This window comes from Neopelma chrysocephalum, unplaced genomic scaffold (genome assembly GCF_003984885.1).
Source record: "Neopelma chrysocephalum unplaced genomic scaffold, ASM398488v2 Primary Assembly neopelma1_347, whole genome shotgun sequence".
NCBI lineage: Eukaryota > Metazoa > Chordata > Aves > Passeriformes > Pipridae > Neopelma > Neopelma chrysocephalum.
In genome coordinates this window covers 1,433,518-1,455,734 of record NW_020898011.1, presented here as the reverse complement: position 1 = coordinate 1,455,734, position 22,217 = coordinate 1,433,518, and the positions used below count along the sequence as shown (strand labels likewise).

General features: G+C 47.1%; 1 protein-coding gene across 1 annotated transcript in view; it reads left to right on the top strand.

Moving 5' to 3' along the window:
• Nucleotides 1-20,858, top strand: part of LHPP (phospholysine phosphohistidine inorganic pyrophosphate phosphatase) — an 81,354-nt gene extending 60,496 nt beyond the window's left edge. The window contains exons 7-8 of the mRNA XM_027705591.1: nucleotides 19,857-20,502; nucleotides 20,601-20,858. Of these exons, the coding sequence (XP_027561392.1) occupies nucleotides 19,857-19,947 (91 nt within the window). The 3' untranslated portion in view covers nucleotides 19,948-20,502; nucleotides 20,601-20,858. The remainder of the gene's footprint in view (nucleotides 1-19,856; nucleotides 20,503-20,600) is intronic.
• Nucleotides 20,859-22,217: the final 1,359 nt, after the last annotated feature.

Below are 22,217 nucleotides of genomic sequence, written 5' to 3'. Positions count from 1 at the left end.
AGGCAATCACAAGGCAGAGACCAGCTCCAGGAGGTTTTATCAGCTGTATTCTTGGTATCAATGTTAGAAAAGCCAAGATCATTTCTGTGATGATTATCTGAGAGGGCTCTTCCTCCCTCTTTTTTAATCATGCAAGACATTCCAGAGAGACAAATCCTGCTCTCAGCCGTGAGGAACCAGTTCCCACTCAAGTCAAAGGAAGCTGCTCACAGGTAGTAGAGACCAAGATTTATCCCATTTATCCCATATCCAAATTTATCACTGAAATGTGCCCACACCATGTGCCCCACAGACAGCTGCTCCAGCCCGAAAGGGCTCAGTGCTGATTCACAAACGACTTCTCCCTCCTGCTCTCCCACTCTTCTTCCTCTTATTGCCAGTCGTGTTGCTTGCAGGGTTATTTCATTGCCTTTCAATAATCCTCCAGGTTCCTACCAAAACTGAGTTTAGCAGTTTAGGTAAGACACAGTCTGTCCTTGAAGAACACAAATCTGTATTGGAGAGAGGGAATAGGAAGACAGAAATCTTGCTATTTCTGGTTTACAGATTAGGCCCTGTGACATAGGTCAAACTCTGATGTTCTTGAAGTCAACACCAAAACCAATTTATGGGTCCCAGCTGGCCAGGACATCATCCCAAACAGTTTGTGACTGATCCATCCTCTTCAGGGCTTGGCCACAGATTCTTCCATCACTGAATCTTCTCCCCACCTAATCATGAAGCAACTGGAAATACCTCATTCTCCTGTATCTGTTTTTTCCCCTAATGAAGTTTCAAGGTGCTCACACAAAGGAGCAAAGTGTTGTTATTCTCACTTTTCCGTTGGGGAAACCAATTCACAGAAAGGCCAAGTGATGACCTCAGGTCACACACCAGGCCAGTGTCAGAGGCAAAAGAGTGTTCTCCATGTCCTCTGTTCCTTCCCAGCTTCTCTCATAAACCCAAATAGCAATAAAATGAAACAAAGGTTTATACCAGGAAAAGTTGGATTGGGACCTGCATCAACTCAGGATCAACCATAGAGTCACTGTGGCTCAGCAGAAACCCTGGAGTTAATGACCTTTGCAAAATTGATATATTTTGGCATAAGTATATTCCAAGAAATAATTAAATCCCTATTAATTATAGAGGCAGGAACTAATGGGAGAGAAGAGCCAGAGTCTCTAAATCAGATTCATCTGAATCCATCACCTAGCAAAAATTTGTTTTATGAATAAATACACCCTAGAAATTAGTCTAATAAATTTTTCCTAGTGAAACAAGTTGTCTTCCTGCTTTATGTATCATTTTAAAGGAAGATGATGGAATATAAATTTTCTTCATCTACAGGGAAACAGACATTCAAATGTGTCTGTGTGTATCCTTGTTTTGGGGATGGTGCTGACATCTGGGTAGGACATGTTGGACTGAGGCTGACTGACTTCAAGAGCTGTTGGAGTGGATACCAGCACTGATTTCCAACCTGGGGAAAATTCCCCTCAATTCTAGCTTCTTTGTGTATTAGCAATTACTTTCAAATGTTTAAAACTCAACAGCAGTTGCCAAAATCTGTGTTGCCTCCCAAGGAAAAAACTCCTAATTTCTTCTTGTTTAAATGCCAAGTATGTGGCTAAACTAAGGTTGATGATAGCTAAGGTTTGGTTTTGGGCAGATTCTGAGTCCATGCACAGTTAGTGTCTGGAAAATGCACACAGCTGTGACTGTGCTGGGGCTATGTCTGTGGAAATGTAAAAATATTGCTCTTAAAAGAGATTAATCTTTCTCACATTTCCTGCTATGGTTTGAGGTGATTTTCACATAGTTTTGTTCTCGGCTGTCTTAGCGTTTCAAGTCCTCCTGCCTAAGACTCTCTTCTTGCAGTGATTTTACAGCCTCATGCATTATGTACCTTTGAAAAATGGTTGGTTGAGTAAGAGGTTTCTTGGTTTCAACCAGAAAAGAAATACATAAAGTCACTAGGAAGTCACTTCTGTGAAGAAAAGCTCATATATACCATAAAAGAAACCAGAAGTGTCTCTGAATGAGATATAACGAGAGTGACTGTGAGCAGAAGTAAACTCTTTGATTTTAAGACTCCATGTTTTAGTGCCCATGAAATACATGAGCCCATATGCACCTCATTGGCTCTGCCAGCTTCCCACAACCTTTTTTTACAACTTGGTGAGCAGTCTCAGGGTCACGTGAAGTTGTCAGACACAAGAGGATGTTTCCTGCAGCCCTGTCCCTGCAGCAGCAAAGAATATTGCATTGCCTCAAAACTGTAAGGAGAGGGTTATAAAATTATCATGCCTGTAAATTCCAGATGCAAACCATATGATTGCAAAGCTCTTCTCTCCATCCTTGTTTAAACTGACTCTCTCCTAAGCCTCCTCAACATCTGTCTGCCCTGGAAGTGCAGTTTTCCCTGTGCTCAGTCACATGCTCAGTGTACACCTTGTGCTGGGACTAAAAGGTCTTTTGACAAAAAGCACTATGCAAGTGATGAAGTGTTTGCTTAGGATTAGGTGCTGTGATTAATATAAGCATTAAAAAATGTCTCTGGCCACTGTCCTGTGTCTCAGTGGCCTCATATTTCCCCTGCTCTGGAGACGGATGTACATCTGGTTTGAGTGGCTTTTGTCCTATTCCCTGGGCACAAAAGAAGAAGGAGTACTGGGCTTTTGAGTATGGAAAGTTATGCAGGGGTGCTAAATATATCAGTATTTCTTGGACCTGAACTTACCAGGATACGCTGTTCCAGCAACACTTCCAGCACGAATGCGGGAGAGGCAGGTCTGCTTGTAAGCACTCGGGGTTTTGTTTTGAAATAGGGAGGTACATCCACGTGTAAGGGCAGTGGTTCCAGGAGAGCTGGAGTGCAGGGCTGCCCTTGGGATCCTGCCTCTCTCTCCACTGCTGGGCTGAGCCCCCGCGAGCCTTTCGGATGCGTCTCCTGTTCCCGAGGACGATCCAGTTACACGCCTTGAGCTTTGCCATAGTAGCAGAGGAAGGGGGAGTACAAAGGTTATGGAAAACAAAACATTAATTTTCTTGACCAGCTGTGTTACAAGCAAAGTGCAGCTTATTTATACCCACGGCACAGCGTTCATAAATCAGGGCTGCTCTCCAGCAAGGCATTTAATGAGAACTATTAAATGATTTCACGATGTACTCATCGTTACCATCTGATAAAAACCAGCGCTCCCTCCGAGGACCAGGACTTTCCAATTGCAGCTTTTTGTGCTGGGGGAAGGGGGCGTGGGGGGGGGAACAAAGCCCTGGGCAGCGTCAGACGTGTTCTGCGGGGCTCTCTGCGGGCACATTGTGTCGGGAGCACCGATCACACGCTCAGCCCGAGCACGGAGCCTCCCGGCCCTTAATTAGGGAGATGGGCCTCTGACGTGAATGGCCTTCGGTTTCATGTAATACCTTTCAGGGAGAAAATACCTGATCTGATCTGGCCTCCACCTGCCAGCATAAATCACGGCGGGTGCCGCTCCCCGGGGCTGTGTGAGGCTGGACCCCGGCCCGTGGTGCACGAGGAGCCACAGAATGGTTTGGCTTGGAAGGGACCTTGAAGCCCATCCAGTTCCAACCACCTGCCATGAGCAGGGACACCTTCCACTGGACCAGGTTGCTCAGGGCCTGGATCAGGAAGCCGGGGAGCTCCACAGACCCTGCCTGCCTCCCATCCTTGGAAAACCAATATATTTGTGGAATTTGTGGAAGTTCAAGTCAAAGGGATCATACCCGATCCAGGAGGCTCCCTGCGCTGTGGGGCAGTGTGGGGGACCCCGAGAGCTTGTCCCCATGGGGGCACAGGTCTATCTACAGCCCTCTGGACTTTCCCCTGCAAATTTCCAGGCAGGAGAGGCTGGATCTGATGGCTGCACAGAGCCCTGTGAGGGCTCCTTTGTCACGGGCATACCCAGGCACTAAAATCACAGGATGGCTAATTTATGTGAGAAGGTTTTATATGCATCAATGGGGAGGGCATTGCTGCCCAGAGCCTTGACCCTCTCCAAGTGCTTAATTGCTAATCAGAGCCTGGATTCAGCAGCTCCCATTCTCTGACACTTTCTAGCCCCTTCAATAAAACTGGAGAGGCTCTTGGGTTTATAACAAAGATGTTTATCTTGCCTGAATTTGTGGGAAGCTGTAGGAGGCTGTCCTTTCTTACTGCAGAGCTTTAATGGGGTAAACAGTTGCTGTTAACTTAGTTTCCAGCCAGACTTTCTGAATGGGGGCTGGGAGGAGGATTCCTTAATTAATCCTTTGGGAAAGTGGTTGGGATTCTGGCTTGTTGTTTTGGGTTTGTATCTAAGTAGCATCTCCCAGATGCAGAACAGCTAAACTGAGGTCCAAATGTCACCTTGCATATCTGCCTCTCTCTGATGGGTAATTTTTCTTCCTCCTTGAAGCGACCTGCTCCTTCATCTGAGATGGAACTAGGTGGCCTTGAAGGTCCCTTCCAACCCAAAAAATTCTATGATGCTATGATTTTTTTCCCCCTCAGAGAAGGGAGGATATACCCTTTCTTGTGGAGGAAACAGCTCTGTGTGAGGAAAATCGTGTGTGTGAATGGCAACATGGTTTAACATTGACTTAAAGCTTGTCTTTATCAGCAAGTAATTTCCAGTAGAGCATTATTTCACCATAGGATTTGCTGTGATCTGCTGATAACTACCTGAGGGCCCGGATTACTCTGCATAAATATTAATTAAATATTTTTCAGGCCCTTTTTCTTGTTATCTGATTTCTTCAAATTTCCAGAGCTTCAGTATTCCCTGAGTGGTATTTGCTGGGTTAGCTGCAAAAAAAAAAAGGCTTTGTCTGACATGAGTATGCTGACATATTGTCAAAGACTGCCATAGGATACAAGGTACCACTAGCAGAGGCTACTGAGGTAAAATCAGATTACAGAGATAGCTTCAGAAACTGGAAATGCTCAGAGGCTGGATGGAAAGCTCCCCCAAAGTGCTTGGTCCTAGGCAGAAGATAAAAGTCTTCCAGCAGACCTGGCTGGAGCATCACTAACACCTCATTTTACTTATAAAGGCTGGACAAGTGACTTCCAGAGACAAGAAATACACTGAACTCCCTGGAGCAGGGACTCAGGCAGGTGCCATTCAAAGTCAGAGTTTGTGGATTGCCTCTAGCAGATATCAGTAGGTATGTTTTGTAATTCTAATTTTGCAGAATGTCACGGGCTGTTTTTAACTGGATTTAAAACCAGGGGCACTACAGAGACTGTTGCTCTCCCAAGCCTGTTTTTTCCTTCAGATTCCTGTGAATGAAAGCATGGTCCCACCAGTGCCTCCCTGCAGGCACCAGGTAGTAGCTATTTTAGGAGCACACAAATGTCTTCTCAGGCATTTTTTTTAAAGTATTTTTATAAGAAACAAGATGCTGTAGAAGGGAGGCACGGGTGGGGTTTGAAGACTGGAGGAAACGCCTTGAAAAGTTTTTGTGCATGTATTTGGGTGTGGATCTTGTTCTGCTGCAAACCAGGAGGGTTAATGGATATGTCATGGATCATAGAATCCTAGAATGGTTTGGATTGGAAGAGACCTTAAAGACCATCTCATTCCACCCCCTGCCATGGGCAGGGACACCTTTCACTAGCCCTGGTTGCTCCAACCTGGCCTTGTACACTTCCAGGGATGGGGCAGCCACAGCTTCTCTGGGCAACCTCACAGGGAAAGATTTCTTCCCAATATCTAATCTAAACTTGCCCCCTGTCAGTTTAAAATGTCAGTTTAAATGCCCTGTCTCACTGTTGTATTAGGTCACCACAGGACATCTTTAACCCCTACTGGCTAATTATCAAATTCAGATATATACAATCATAAAACCTGCTGAGCACTGCATATGTGATGAGCTGCTCAAACAGCTCATACCAAACACGTGTGGCATTCTTAAATGTTCGTTGCTTTCTCAAGACATTCCCATTTGTATGGACTTCAGACAACTCCAGGCTGCCTTGCTGTTTCCATCCATGTGAGTGTACAGAATGGGAGCGAGGTGCATAAACAGGTCTGGAGGAAGGTTTGCCATTAGCTGCAGGTAGTAATTTATGGTGGGAAAGCAACAGGCAATTAAACTCCTTACATTGCTGAGCATTAATGTATAGTGCAGTAAGTCAGAACATTTCCTTTAATGTTTTACTTAATGAAGATGAAGTCTCTCTCTTTATGATCTGCTAAAGTCCTTTCCACACAAGGGCTTGGGTGGTTTGTTTCAAAACTTTATTATGTTTATATATATTATCCTTACACAGCACACACCCCCCAAGCCTGCATTCCAGGCTACTGCTTCTCATTGTAGACTGAGAAAAAACAGCAGGGAGGTTTGATTAGCCCTCCACAGGTTGCTCTGTGCTGCCTTCAATGCAATTTGAAGGAGACTGGGTTATTGTTGGGTTGTTTTTAACTTCATAGACAAATATCTCCACCCTTAAATACCTTACAAGAATTTAGCAATATGTGCAGACACTACAGTCTTGGCTGTCCCACCTCCAGTACAAAGTGAGCCTTTGAAGTATTTTAAGTAGTGTATTTTCTCAAAGGTATCGAGCCTGGTATGTAAATAAACTTCATTTCAAGCCAGGTTGGGTTACAGAAGCAGCTGGTCCACAGCTGGAACCAGTATTATGGGCTGTTCATTCTACAAAGGATCAGTCTTCACTTGAAGCTGGTGCAAAGGGAGGAAACTGGTCTCAACCACAATGCTCAGATGAAAGCAAATACTACAGATACCAAGAAGGTAAAGCAGTTACCATGCCACTGCTCTTGTTTATTTGGGTTTTTTCGTCCTCTGTTTTAAAACTGTGAGTCTTTTATATTGATTTAATAGTTAAGAAATGTTGCAAGTTCAGTCTGGTCCTAAGAAGTACTAAGCACCATCCCTAAGCAGTTGGTGCAGCAGTGGGAGCTGAACTGCTCAAATGGCCTTACTGGTGCTGTGAATCCATCATTAGAAATCATAGAGTGACTGAATGGCTTGTGTTGGAAAGGACCTTAAAGATCATCTTGTTCCAACCCCCTGCCATGGGCAGGGACACCTTCCACTAGCCCAGGTTGCTCCAAGTCCCGTCCAACCTGGCCTTGAACACTTCCAGGGTTGGGCCATCCAGTACAGAAATGCAGTTCTGTGCTCTGCCACGGCTTGAGATTCTTTGGGTTTTCCCTTGGGAGAGTTCAAACACCTGCAATGGAAAAAACCTGGCATCGTGCGTTGTGCTGGAGATGGAGGTGCCCGAGCCCCTGGGCCCCCCTTTCACTGCCAGCTCTCCTGGGCATGTTGCACAGCCTGATTCTTGGAGCTCATGAAGAACTGGCTCAGAAACCATCTTAGCCCTGTGAGGATGAATGTGGCAGGGTGTGAAAGCAAAGTGCTGGCAGCAGTGGTGGCCGGTGCTGTCCTGAGCGTGCCAGGTGTGGTACAAACTGGTTATGTTGGTGTCCTGGTGATTTTGTGGTTCCAGACTGTGGTTTGTACGTGTGATAACAGCCAGCAGTAAACTGCCACGGGAAATATCTAGTCAGTCCCAGACAACCTAATTTTAAAAAGGTGTTTGGAGGTGGCCACAGTATTTATTAACCATTGTATTTAGGAAAGTGGCAGCTGGGGACCAACACAGGAAATGATGCTGGAGGATGTGCAAGTTCAGCACGGGATGCAGACCTTACCTGTGCAACATCCCAAACTGAAACCAAGCATCCCAAGTGCTTTACTGCTCAAAGCCAAGTGAGTTGTTTTACATTTGGGATTATTTATTTAACAATGTAGAGCAAAATCTCTGTTGGCCTTACCGGGATGAGGTGTTTGACAAAACCCATGGAAGAGGCTTCAGCAGGGCCAGGGGTTGGGGCTGAGTCTGCACTGAGCACACAGCACGTCGGACACGCCAGCAGCCTTCATCTGAGGAGCTGGAGCTCGAAGCTGGAAGGAAGTAGGTATAAACCTTGGCCTGCTCTGCATGTCCAGGCAGAGGGCTGAGCGCCAGGAGTGCTGGGGATTTAATCCTTACACCAACGATGTTAGTTTAGCATACTTTCCGTAATCCATTCTTAAGCACGAGCGTAGATGTGGTTTGACACCTTGAAAAATGTGCTTGCTGGCTTTCCTCAGCCCTCCCGGATCCTGCCTGGTGTGAGGACCAGGTGGAAGAGAGCCAGGAGGAGCAGGAAGACGCTGTGGCCATCCCTGCTGCCTCCCCTGCAGTACTCATGTTTCCAGGGCAGTGGTGCTGCACATTTCCTGATACACTTCCAAAGAGCTTGAGGTCCTTGGATGAAGCACGATCCATAAATGCAGCATGTCATCATTCTTTGAACAGCTTCCCATCTTTGTGAATGTAATCAACAGGGGACATCCTGCATTCCTCTGGAGGGAGGTAGCCCAGCCCAAGGCCTGAGTGGCTAATTTAAAAAAAAGAAGGGATCCAGTGTGGGCTGCCTATTGCTGGTCCATGTGGGATTGTATTGTTTGCTGTTGGGTTTAGGATCTCGCTCCCCAGCAGCCCCATACAGTGTCCTAGAGGCTGCAAGCACATGGCACAAGGCTTCATTACCTGCTCAGCTGCTCAGCAGACCTGTTTTTTTCGTCTCTGAAACAAAGCAAAAAGCAAAGCTGATCCCCTCCATCACTTCATAGAATCCCAGAATGGTTTGGGTTGGAAGGAACCCTAAAGCTCATCTCATTGCAATCCCCTGCCATGGGCAGGGACACCTTCCACTAGACTAGGTTGCTCCAAGCCCCGTCCAACCTGGCCATGAACACTTCCAGATATTGGTGAACATATTTCCTAGGCAATTGAAGTCTCATCTCCTTGACACTGTGGTCATGGAAGCAAAGGCAGGGAGACACTCATGGCATGCAAACTTCCAAAGAGAAGATTATGAAGATCTCATTTACAGAGTGGCTTAAACAAATAACCCATAATTTGAAATAACTGTAGCAAAGTTTCTGCTTTAGAACGGGCAGAAGTTTCTGAGAAACAGGCACAAGTTATTTGGGTGGGCTCTGCATGCTCAGATGTCTCTAAGCCCTTTCAGAGGGCATAAATAATGCACTGACTCAAAGCTTAGGCAGAACTCTTGGGAGTTAGTCCAAACATGTATTCCCTTTTGTGATATCATTTATAGCATGAGCACGTTTAGAAACAGGTGGGTTCCTGACATCCTTGAGTGTAGTGAGATTGGATACAAGATTCCTATCTGGTCTGGGAGGAGAAGTCAGACAGACCCCACGCTGTTGCCTTGTCCAGGCTGAGCAACTTTGCAGACAAGAATATAAATCATGCCTTAATTTTCCAGTGTAGGTGCTTTTTTGGCTTCTCACACGAGAAAGGTTTTGGAGCAGGGAGGTGCTGGTTCCCAACACGTGCGTGAATTGGCTGTTCCTGCCCTTTGGAAGGAGAACTGGCTGCATTAGTGTCTGTCTGCTTGGGTTTCCTGGGAGTGGCACAGATAGCTCATAGTTTCATTCTCATTTAAAATTAAAGCTGATTTAGTGAGCAGCATCTGGAGACAAATATTATTCTCCTTAGGGTAGCTCGAATTCTTCTTTGGTGAGAAACAGTCTTTTAATGCCGTAACTTTGAGTGTCTTGTCTCTAGAGTTGCATTATCAGTGCCAATCTGGCCTAATACTTTTTACTTCAAACTTCTCCAAACAGCATTTGAAATCTCAATTTAATACTTCTTTTTTTTCATAATCTGCAAAGCTTTTTTCTTGCTAGAGTCTGCATCTTCCAGAGTTTTGTAACTTAAATCTCCATGAGATGCTTTGCAAACGCAGGAGCCAGCATTCATTTTACACATTTCATAGGGGTTTTGTAAGCAATGTATTAAAGGAAAGCAATGAAATAATCTCTTAGGTTAAAGTCTTTAAATGTAACTAAGAGAGTAGGATGTCTGAGCACCACTGAGCTTCACATTCAAACCTTAAAATTAATCTTTCCCACTCCTGTGTAATATTAAGTCTGATAAATAGCTAATGCATCGGTTGCATTTAGGATGCACATCTGTTTGTGTGTATGCACAAAGAAAATATTTATGTCCCAGTTCTTTCTCAGGGGCGTTTAAAATTGTTTTCTACTGAATTGAGTAAGGTCATCTGGCAAAGCCGAGCAGGTCATCAATAATTAATCCAAGCAGGCAGAGCTGAGTCTCACGGTGCTTGCAAACACCCTGTTAGACTGGATGGTTTGGCAGAGCAGGGGCAGTTCTCAGATTTTCTCAGCAAACAAGCAAATGTGCGTTTAGCTTTTTTGAGGGGGAGAGGGAGGCTTGATTTTATTGGAAACAGCTGTGCTGTGCTTGCACTGCAGCACTTGGAGCATCCGTATGTACAGGCAGAGCTTCTGGTCTCCCCGTCCACCCCCATCCAGCCTGGCAGTCACTGCTCGTGCACCAGGGCCTGGCATTTGTGGCTCATTTCCATGTGTTTGCAGGCTGCACTAACACCAGAGTTTGGATTCATCTCACTTAAATCTTTCTAAACTTTATTGAAAGTTAGGTGCTTTACACCCAGCTCTGGCTGTCCAAGAGTTGGCTCTGGGGTACAAGATTGTCATCTGGTTTAAATAGAGTCAGTTGGGGAAAAAAGTCGTCTCTTCCAGAGGGTATTTCCTATCCAGGTTTGTTATCTAAGAAGATGGGATGAACATGGGGTGAGTAAGGGGAGCAAAGCTGGTGAAGGGTCTGGAGCATGAGTCTGACAAGGAGCAGCTGAGGGAGCTGAGGGGGCTCAGCCTGGAGAAAAGGAGGCTCAGGGGGGACCTTCTGGCTCTGCAACTCCCTGACAGGAGGGGGGAGCCGGGGAAGGGGTCGGGCTCTGCTCCCAGGAATAAGGGACAGGACAAGGGGAAATGGCCTCAAGCTGTGCCAGGGCTTGACAGTGAAGAAATTTTTCATGATATCCAATCTATGCCTCCCCTGCCCAGGGAAGTGCTGGAGTCACCATCCCTGGAGGGATTGAAAAGACATGTAGATGTGGCAGCTGGGGACATGGGTTAGTGATGGGCTTGGCGGTGCTGGGTTAACAGTTAAAGTTGGACTTTGAGGTTCGTCAGTGGTTGATGGCCTTAGAAGCCTTTTCAACCTAAGTGATTCTGTGTATACTCTTCCTTTTCCACTTGGAGGGATTTGTCTGTCCTGAGGAGGAGGCTCCCAAAGAGGTTCATGTCACCAGCCTGAGCAAAGCATTTTGCTTTTGGACAGACAACGCTGGGTGAAGTGGGTCTGGGCTGGCATGATGGGAAAACCCCAAGTGGCTGAGGGGTGAGTGTGCACCTCTGCAGTGGCGGAAGCATTTTGTGTTCACAAATGTTTATCTCTAGCTGTTTCTGTTGACCTAACAGAGTATGTTGCACAAATGTTATCAACATACAACCTCACTGCAAAAGGTAAATGGAAATGGTTTCTGTGAGGCTGAGGATGGCAATCACCAATGCAGTAACCCCCTTCCTCCTGAGTCTCCTCAGGAGTCCAATCCAGCATCCAGCATCCCAAGTATGGAGCCAGCATGGATTTGGAGGCTTTGGAGCCATGAAGGCTTAGCCTTTGGATTTGGGGTTGGATGGGACCATGGCAGGTTGCAGCTCAGAAGACACAATACCTTGATTATGGGCAGAGAAGAAGGAACCAGAGCCCCATGTGGCAGAAGGGGCTGGCTGAGTATCCCACCATCCTGATGGCCACCAGGTTCCAGCTCTCCCTGGCGTACCATCCTCTCCCAGGACACACGTGCAGCTGTTTCGGGACAAGCAGGCTGGGAACCAGTCCAAAGCCAGACCAGGCACGTGTGCTGCTCCCTCTTCTCCACCATAACACTGGTATGCACACTTTTAATGCCTGGCCCCTGCTGAACTGCTCTGGCTTTACAAGATGAGAGAGCTCTGCAGTTCTGACAGGAAAATTGCTGCCCAGATGCCGGAACACCAGTGCTCTGCTTGTTTAAATATTTGTTCAGACCAGCTTGACTTTCCAATGCGTTTTTCCGTGAGGGATTTTGGAGGTAGGGGAAAGAAGTCAGTACTAATAAAATCCCATGCTCTGGTGTACTCACATGAGAGCATTTAGCCAGCAGTACCCTCTGTCCCGACAGCATCACGTCTCCCCGTCGCCGTCCTGCCTTCCTTCATACCTGTTTCTTACAAGTATGTGGATGGATCTGTATATGTCCTGTCCACAGAATTTCAGGACTTTTAACGTCCACAGCTCTTAATCTGGCGTGTTCACATGTGCAGTGTTTCCTGAGAGAGAAAATAAATAGGAATGGGTGGAGGAAAACAGCTGCTGTCATCCACTTCCTCAGCGTTGTGTGTTCTATGACTGGTTGGTGCCCTGCACCCTGCAGAAATGGCAGGAACTGGGATTATCCAAGGGTTAACTTACAATCACCATGACTGAATGTCATGCCTGTGAATAGCAGTACAGAAAACACTTGTGCTGACCCTCTCCCAGGCTTTAGATGTAATGTCCCTGGAAGTTTGCTACTGCCAGCCTCCAGCTTGTGATCTGTTCTGATCACTTCTGATCCTTTAACTTCTTTACTTTTGTCGAAGTCCCACTTGCTCTCCCTGAACCTCTTCATATATGTGGTTACAACCCCCATTTCCAATCTCCTCCCTGGCTCCCCATGTGACGTCCTGTACCAGATCTTGGCAAGTGCCCATTTAAAAAGACCTGCTGGAAAACCTGGTAGAGCAAAGTGCGGCAGGGACACCAAGCACTCCTCATGCACCTATTTCAGCCCTACCAGTGCTCTCAGCATCCTCTTCTGAGGAATTGTCTGTCTGAGCTCATTGGTTAAAGCATCACCATGCAGCCAACTGATTAGGAACAAGCAAATTACCACAACACTTCAAATTAAAGTTTTCAGCACACGTATGTTTGAAAAGTGCAAGTGTTCACCCCAGGAAATGCCTTGAAATTCAGAAAAACAAGGGTATGGTGAATGGCAACCTTCCAGTACCTAAAGAGGCTCCAAGATAGCTGAAGGGGGACTTTTCAAAAAGGCATGGAGTGACAGGACAAGGGGGAATGGCTTCAAAGTGCCAGAGGGCAGAGTTAGAGTTAGTTATTGGGAAGAAATTCTTCCCTGTGAGGGTGGTGAGGCCCTGGCACAGGTTGCCCAGAGAAACTGTGGCTGCCCCATCCCTGGAATTGTCCAAGGCCAGGCTGGACAGGGCTTGGAGCAACCTGGGATAGTGGAAGGTGTCCATGGCAGGGGGTGGAATGAGATGAGCTTTAAGGTCCTTTCCAACCCAAATCATTCTGTGATTCTGTGATTTCCAGCATTTTTGTTTTATTTTGGTTTTGGGTAATCTATGCAGAAATATGACTCCCTATGCCCTCAATCCCACTATTTTCCAGTATGTTGAGATACATTGCCTGGAGAAGTGTTGTACTTCAGCTTCTTTATTCTGCTCAGTTAAAACTGCAGCAGTTTAACATAAATGGGAATGATTAAGTCGCAAGCCCACAGACTTCCTTCAGGTGTCAGCAAACAATTTGACTGTTAATATCTACCTGTTTGTGGATGCTTAAATTTAAATTAGGCACAATTAAACCCAATTACCTGTGTGTGCAATTCTGGGAGGCAAGAGAGGAGCAGTGGAGGATGCTGGTTTGCTCTGACATGGGTTTGCTTTGCTTGGAGATGTGTTGAGCAGGAAGGAGGAGATGGCATGGCAAGGTTGTCTCTAGAGGCTTCCTGCAAGCCAGAGAGAAGGCATCCTTGGCTGATGGTTTGTGGTTGGAAGCTTCTGTGGATGGTGCACACCTTTCCAAGCAAAAAAATCTTCCCAAAAGAAAGCAGCAAAGCAAAGGAAGGTGCCTTATGAGGACAAGCCTTTTGCTCTGACTCACAGCAGCTCTCCAAAATCCAGTTTTTTAAGCACAAAAGCCTCCCTTCCTATCCCAGGGAGATCTGTGTGACATGAAAAGGATCCAGATATGGTCTTCCCTGGAGTTCTGGGACCTGCTCCAGCCCCAGGTGCTGTTGGTGGCTTTGGTGCAGGTTTGTCTTTCGTTGTCCTGTCAGGAAATGCGTTCCACAGCCATCCCTCAGCTGCCCATCTAACAGTGAGCTGTTAGTCACTGTGATTTATCTGGGTTTTCAGTGCCAAACTGATTAAATTGCATGTTTCAAGGAAAAAAGAGGGTTTCACTCACGGCACCGAGTCTAATTATTGCATCTGTCCAAAGCAACCAGCAAAGGTTACAGTGTCTGTTTGCATTCCTCTTAAAGAAAACCTTGTTAAACTCTGTCTTGCATATTTTACAGCTATGGTAAGAGCCCCTGAAGAATATGCTGTCAGGAGAAATGGTTTCAGTCTTTTTTATCTCATTTTATGGAGCAGAAGTGTGTGCTGGTTAATCAGGGAGTTAGTGGGAAGTCTGAATGGTGGCACAGAGGTGCCTTGTACAAACAGAGGGCAAGTTTGTGGGATGGAGTTTGCTGACAGAAAGTGGAGCTGCTGGGAAGGTCAGTGATCGTGGGACACAGAGTTATGGATCAGCCAAATGACTGCAGCACTGTGCACTGGAATGCGAGATCATTTGTCTTTTTGTAATTAACTTTGGTGCCTTGCTTTGGCCCTGCTTGGTGTTTTTCCTACCCACCCCAATTTTTAAAGGATTATGTAAAAGCTAATTTTAACCTGTGACACTGATCATGTGTCAATCAATCCCCATCTGCTCTCGTTCTCTGAAGTCAAGTTTCAGCAGGTCTCGGATTGACCTGGATTCTGGGGCTGTTTCCATCCCTGTGGCCATGACTATCCGTGTCAGCTACCTCCACTCAGACTTTTATCTGTTAAATATTTTGTCCATGCAGTAATCCAGCTGTTTCCTTTTTGTCCTCCATATGTTTTGTTGGAAATGAGCACAAGTGAGGCGCTGAGGAAGTAATTCCAACTGGTACGTGAAGTTTCCTAGGACAGCATGATGGGAAGGTCTGGAGCTCAGGCAACCCTTCCTTGCTCCTGGTGGGATGGTTGGCTCCCAGCTCACAGGACACCTCGGCACTCAGGTCCAATCCTCTTTGCAGAAATTGTTCCCCATTTTAGTGCCACTAGAACTGTCTGACAGCACCATCCAATCCTCGCCTTGACCAGCAGTCTAAAACTGGAATCCCATCTGGTGTGGGAAACAAAAGAATTAACTCCAAGTCTGTGGTTTTTGGGTCATCTTTTCACGCTGTCTCTTCTCCCTGTATTTTTTCTATTTGCTTCCAAGACCCCCGGTAGTTCCTGCAAAGGACCAGGAGGGCCAGTGTAGATGCCTTTATCCCACACAGATGTTCAGCTGCATCTGGGTGAACCACTGCAGAAAATGACACTGAAGTTAGGGCAATTCAAGACCATCCCTGATAGCTGAGTCTAAGAAGGGAATCTGGCTTGTCAGAACAGTCTTATCCAAGTGGAAATCTGACCCAGACGGTAAGTGAACCTTCTTATTCTTGCACCAGCTGATTTTTCACAGCACGTTGTGATATGGGGTTTGGTTTCATGCTTCACCAGCAGGAATCCATCGCTTTTTGCCAGTCAGTAGTTCTGACACTGGACTTTCCCTGATAGCTGGAGCTTCTCTTACCAAGTAAAGAGTTAAAATGTCAGAGCCAGTTTCCTGCATCCCCCTGCTGCTTCCTTGATGTCTCTGAGCGAAGCATTGATCTGAACTAACCAGTTTAGTATGAGCATGGGGTCTGGCTCAGAGCTGCTCAGCTGCTGCAGCCCTGACAGTGATAAATGGTCCCTGGGAGAGGAGGATGTTTAGTCATCTCCTGAGGATTTGATAGACATGAGTAACTACCGAGCCTCAAGACCTCTGTCTGAGTTGCATCATGTTAAAGATGCTTCATATCATTCATGTGTGGTGAGGCACTGGTCGTTTTGGATGTTTTTGGCTTTTCTTTTGAAGGACTTACTCTCTTAACATCACCCTGAGCGCAGATCATGTGTCTGCATAGGCACTGAAGAGGACCACCCTGGATTTTGAAGGGATCCTGTGCTACACCACTTCTTTCCCTGACCCCTTCATACCCCAGCAAAGTAGCCACCAAAGGGCAATGCACCAGTGCAGTGCCACATTCCACAGTGCTGTGGCCAACGTGGGCTGGAAAATGTCCCTTGTGTGTGCACATGCGGGCTGGGGTGCTCAGCCACTCCAAGGAGTCCTGCTTTACTGAGAGAGAGTGTTTCCCAAGGCTGTAGTTGATTTTTCACAAGCAAGTTTGTGCACTGGCCAAGACTGCTGACAGCTCAATGTTCAGCTGCAGTATATAATTTTCTGTCATTTTGATTTATGTTCTTCCCTGCAACCAGAGTCCCACGTGAGAAAAAAAATCGGAAGGAGTCTATCCTAAAGTTAGCTCAATGCTAACTTCTTCAACTGACCTAGCAAATTAAAGATATTTTTAGATGGGGTTTTTTATTTATTTATGGAAGATGAAAGAGAAAAGTATTAAAAAGTAGCCTCTGCTGTCAGTTCTGTGACCCGCAGTTGTGATGTCTGCCAGGCAATGCAAAGGGTCATTGTCACTGAGAGAGAAGCAAAGCTGGAACTGTGAGACCAAGATCTGCTCTTGGCTGAAGTTTCCACCTGCACTTGATGGCCCTGTCCAGGGAGGCTCTGATGCACCAAAGCAATGCCCAGGACATCAGGGCCGAGCTCCAGAGCAGCGCTTCACTTCAGGGGATCTTAAAACTCTCAGCATCTGGGGGTTTCTCCTGGGAAAAAGCCCGAATTCCCCATGGAAGAGGCTGGTGTAGAGCCATGGTCTCTGCTCCCTCTGGACAGCAGAAGAAGGGCTCATCCTCCAGCATCGTGGGTGTGCCTGGAGGCTTCATGGCACAGCTCTCTCTTCTGCCTCACTTCTGGCACCCAGACTTGGGCTCCTGAACTGTTTTGCTACATTTGGAGCTTTGCTTCTTGGCATTAGTGTTTGGGAATTATTGCTTGCAGTTTCCTTTCCACGGATGCTTAAAAGAGCAGCTCTGAGCGAGAGGGGGGAACAAACCATCGCTGGGCTGTTTGCGTGAGCTACAAAGTGTCTGTGAGACAAAGGAAGGGACCACATGAAACAGCGCTTGGGGTGGCACTGACAGGGAGAGAAGCTCCACTCACAGCCCCAGGAAAAAGCAAGAGAGCAGGGAAGTGTGTTTATCCCAGCTCTCTGCTTTCCTACGGAGTTCAGACAGTTTTTATTTATTGCGTTTCCCCCCACGTAGCGGCGATGAGCACATAGGTAATCTAAGACATATGACATGGCTCAAAAGGAGAGCTCCAGAATGGGCTGTGGGCTGAAATGAAGCTCATTTCCTAGCCCAGGGATAGGGGTCGCTGGTGAGGGGACAGGGAGGTGCCACAGGGCTGTCACAGGAGGGAAGCAGGGTCCTGACTGGAGCACCTGCAGCGCTTCTGGGCTCTGCTCTGCACCCTGTCTGCTTTAAGGAAGACATCTGCTTGATAAGGGCTGCATATTCCTCTCATTTTCTTCTGGATAACACCAGTAAAGTGTTAGTAAAATGATTGAAACCCTTGTGCTGTGAGCAAGGCCGTCTGTCTGCAGCATGGGCAGCAGAAGATTGTAGGGTGCTCAGCTGTAACCCTGGAGGGTGTTGGACTGTGAAGCAGAAGGGAAAGAATGGGGCTTGGATCAATAACAGGGGTGCAGCAGATAGAAATAGAGGCTGTGTCCACCCCAGAGGTCCCAGAGGGCATTTGGGCAATGCACCAGGGTGAACTTGGAGCTCCCCTGAGTTAAGGTGGGTTTTATTATTAACCTCAGTGGAGCCAGGAGTTGGTGGCTGGCCAGTCTGTGTGTTGTGATCCCGTGGTATTTGGGAAATGGGTAAAAATACCTTATTTCATATATATTTATCTCTCTCTCTATATATATATACACACATACATACACACACCCCACACACACCCCTTTCACAGGACACATCAAGTGTATACAGGGCCTTTCCTTGATGGCTGGCATTGAGCAGCTGAGTTACAGATGGATTTCTGTGTAGTCAGCACAGATAATAATCACAAAAATCCTTTTATTAGATCAAAGAGTGCTGTGGAATTGAAAATTTCTTTTAGAAGCATTCATTTTGAGCAGTTCCTAAATTTTTCTCCTAATGCATAAGTTAGGAAAAAAAATTTTTCAGGGGGTAAAATGGAAAGAAGTTTTATTCATCACTCTATTTAGATCTCCACTCAAATTAAAGATAAGTGACAAGAGGTGAATGTTTTACTATACACCCAAAGTTATTTCTGTATTCATAAAAACCACTTGGTTAAATCAGGGATGAGCAATGATCACCATCAAAGGGATAGGTACACACTGGATTTTTACTTGTTTTATGTTTGAAGGTTTTTCTCCATCGTATCTTACAACTTGCTTTACCTTCAGCAATCTAAACTCTTTTTCAGTTGAGAAAAACCTAAAAGCCATCATAATTACTTTTCTCATTGCACCCTAGCCCTGTAACAAGGCAGAATTTGGATATTTAAAGATGCATCTACCCCTTAAATAAGATGCTTTTATGACAGTCAGCCCCAGTGCATGGAGACATCGTCCTGGTGCCGGACATGGCTTTGCAAGTGGCACAAGGAAAGCTGAATATCAGCTGAAAATACAAAAATATATTATTTTTCCTAGTTGCATACTGTAACTTTGCAGCAAGTGGGCTCTTGAAAGAGGCCATGCCTTTGTGAGGAGCTCATGTGCTTGGACATGAGGAGCGCGGCTGAAAAAGGAGCAGAAAGGAAATAGCCCTGGGGAGCTTCAGTGCTGGGACTGAAGAAATGATTTGATACTTGCACAGACAAGTGCTCACCAAGCTCTGCACGTCGTAAATAATCATCTCCCCGTCTCCCATGCATCCGATGGGAAATGCATCTTCCCCACTGAGGCACTGTGCTAAATAAAGGTTTGCCCTTCCCGGGGAGTGGGAGAGGTGGGAGGTGGACATTCAGGCTCTCGTCTCTTTTCCCAAAGGAAAGTCATCAAGCATACAAAACACATATGTTTTCTCTTCAGCAGCTGTTGGGTTTCTCAGCCCAAGAGCCAGAAGAGGACCACGAGGTTTGGAAAATTTCTGCCTCCCACATCTGCCCCACTCCCCAGCAGCAATGCTGCTGAATCAGCAAAATGGGGTTGTGCATCTGTGCCTCGTTAGGGCAGAACTGCTAATTAAGTCACTGGCAAAAAAATGGCTTCAAGCCTCTCTGCTTTGGGGTGGTGACTCACTGTGGAGGGTGAGTCTCAGCCTTGTGCTGGTGGTGTCTCAAAACTCCACTGTTGCATTTACAAGAGGATGGTGGTCCTGCAAAACGAAACCCTGACAGAACCTTCCTTTTCACCTTTCATGTCTCTAGGTTTGGAAGCGAGTTCTTCTTTTCTTTACCTCTTTCTAGAGAAAAACCATCAGGGAATAATTATTTGCAGTCTTGTAAGGTCCTAGGCTTGCAGTGAAGTGTCCTTACACCGATCCCTGTCTGCTACTGTTGTTGCCCGAGTGAAGAAGTGCCGTGTCAAATGCAGTGCATTGATTTGGATTAGTTCATTAACTAATTGGAGATTCTCTTCCAATCGAGGCTTTGCAAAGCTTTGCCCAGCTCAGTGGCACAAGGACATAGGATCTGCCTGGGCATGTGGGAAAGATCTGGCTGTGGGGGAGAGAAGGGGAAAAGGGGAAAAAAAACAGAAAAGGGAGGGATGTGAACCTCAGGCTCACCTGAGGGCGCTCCATCGGGGGTCACCTGGGTGCTGCCCTGGGCTTTGTGAGCAGCAGGAGAGCCAGGGACATGGGAGCTGTTTGGGAGCCTGCCCTTGCTCAGCTGTGCCCTTCTGTACCCTTTGCAGACCTTCAGATGAAAACCACCCCGACGTGAAGCCTGACGCCTACGTGAACAACCTGGCTGAAGCAGTCGACATCATCCTCCAGCAGCAGTAAAACCAACCAGCAGGAACAGGGATGAGTCCTTGTGTGCAGCCCCTCCATGGAACCTCTTCATCCTCTCCCACCTCCACCTCACCTTAACAAACCCAGGCCCAGCCTTGCCTGGGGCGGTGGGCACCCACTTTGCTAAATATTCCACCTAATAGTACTAAAATGATCTACTGACCTCATCCAAGGGAACACCAAACCCGCTGTCTTGAATGTTCTCCTCTTGGTGCCTGTGAGGAGCCTCTGCCTCCTCTGGGTGATTCCTGGAGGGGGCTGTTCCCCCTTTAACTCTTCGCTCACGCCGGGCACCCAGCCTGGAGGTGCGAAACAGGGAACCCAGCACCCCCTCACTAGAGACTTACCTGTTTAACCCGTCTGTACTGTGCCTTTTGGGGTGCCTGAGATGGGATGGAGGATGTCCTTGAGGGGTGATGGAGGCCAGCAAGCCCTGGTGGGGCGTCTGTGGGGTCCTGTGTGTGCCTTGGGTGGCACAAAAGCCCTGGGAGGGGGGACACCCCTGGATCCAAGCCAGTAAACATGGTTCTGTCAGGAATAAACCCCGTCCTTTGGATCTGACCTGTTTGTCCTCGTGTTCAGTGGGATCAGCGCTGGCAGGGATGTTTACAGGATCTGAAGTGCTTTTTCCTAACTGGAATAAGCTGGAAGCAGCCATGGGACTGATGGGCTTTGCCTTCCCTCCATCCGCAAGCAGACATGGCTGTGTGGGAGGGGATGTGGGTTTCCTACCTCTTCCCAATAAAATCCTGAACATGCAGCCAAGGGCTCCCCTGTGCCAGGGAGCTGTTGGTGTTGAGTCCCACACAGGCCCAGCTTGAGAGGGACTTTTCACAAGGGCATGGAATAACAGGACAAAGGGGAATGGCTTTAAAAAGGGTAGGTTTAGGTTGGATATTGGGAAGAGAGGGTGGTGAGGCCCTGGCACAGGTTGCCCAGAGAAGCTGTGGCTGCCTCATCCCTGGAGGTGTCCAAGGCCAGGTTGGATGGTGCTTGGAGCAACCTGGGCTAGTGGAAGGTGTCCCTGCCTATGGCAGGGGATGGAACAAAATGGTCTTTGAGGTCTCTTCCAGCCCAAACCATTCTGTGATTCTCTGTACTCACTGAACATCCCCTGGGACTGATCCTGCACCAGCACCACGTGCCTGCCAAGAATCTGCCACATCAGTTTAGCTCCAGCTCAGCCCCATCCTGCTGCCAGGAGCTCTCAGCACGTGCAGGGCTGCCAAGTGGTGCTCCATGCAGCAGGGGCAGCCACGAGATTTGCCTTTTCTTTTCTAACCACAACAAGGGTTTCTAAAAGGAGCTGCTTCCTGCTTCCAGGCATTGCAGCTCTCCAGCACATCCCCAGGGTTTTTAGTTTCTCTCCCCCATCAGTTTTGCAGCCCGTGTGGTAACACCTGTCCATTCTGCACGTGGCAAGAGCGTGGCTGGGACAGGGGCTCAAAATGGGTGAAAGAATTCAAGATTAGGGGTTGCTCCATCATGTCCTCTGCCCACCCTCACCAACACTTGGCAGCGTTTGCAAGGGTCACCTTTTAGAGGCAGAAGTCTCCTTTTAATCAACATGTCAGCAGCTCTGCACCCTCTTGGGCTCTGGGCAAGACTTTTTGGGCTTTAAGCTGTTTCAGACCTCCCATAGGACCATGGTCAGGTGTGTAATTCTGTGTTATGTATATTTATATGTAATGTGCTGGCCAGTGCCTGCATTCAGCCACTGCTTCCTGCATCTGCAAGCAGGAGGTAAATGATGATGCCAGCTCCAGCAGTCCCAACAGCTGAAGAAGACCCTGCTTGCTGAAGGACACCAAAGTGATTCTCCCTGTTTCTGGAGCAGCCTGTGGGTGTTGGAACACTTGTTTTTCAGAGCTACCAGCTGGCCCCTGAGCTGCAGGGCACCCCTTGGGGACGGCAGGGGAAAGCGGGCTGGGAATTACATTCTAATAAAATAAACTACATCTGGAAATATGACCTTAGTGCAATTTTTTTGGTCTGTTTTTGTATCTTTTATCCTCTGGGTAGTGGTTCAGGCAGAGCATGTGGTACTGTCAGCACCCACACACACAGAAGGATGCCATAAACCCTGGTTGAACATTCGGGCTGTGACAGATCACTAAAAACTTCTTTTTTATCCCCTAATTCTTCCTTTTTTGTTCTATTATACTAAGCCTATCACTTCAATCTGATTAAGTTTAGGCAGATAAACATCCTGCCATCTGTCATGAAACTTTTTATACTGTTTGCTTGCTGGAGGAAGGACA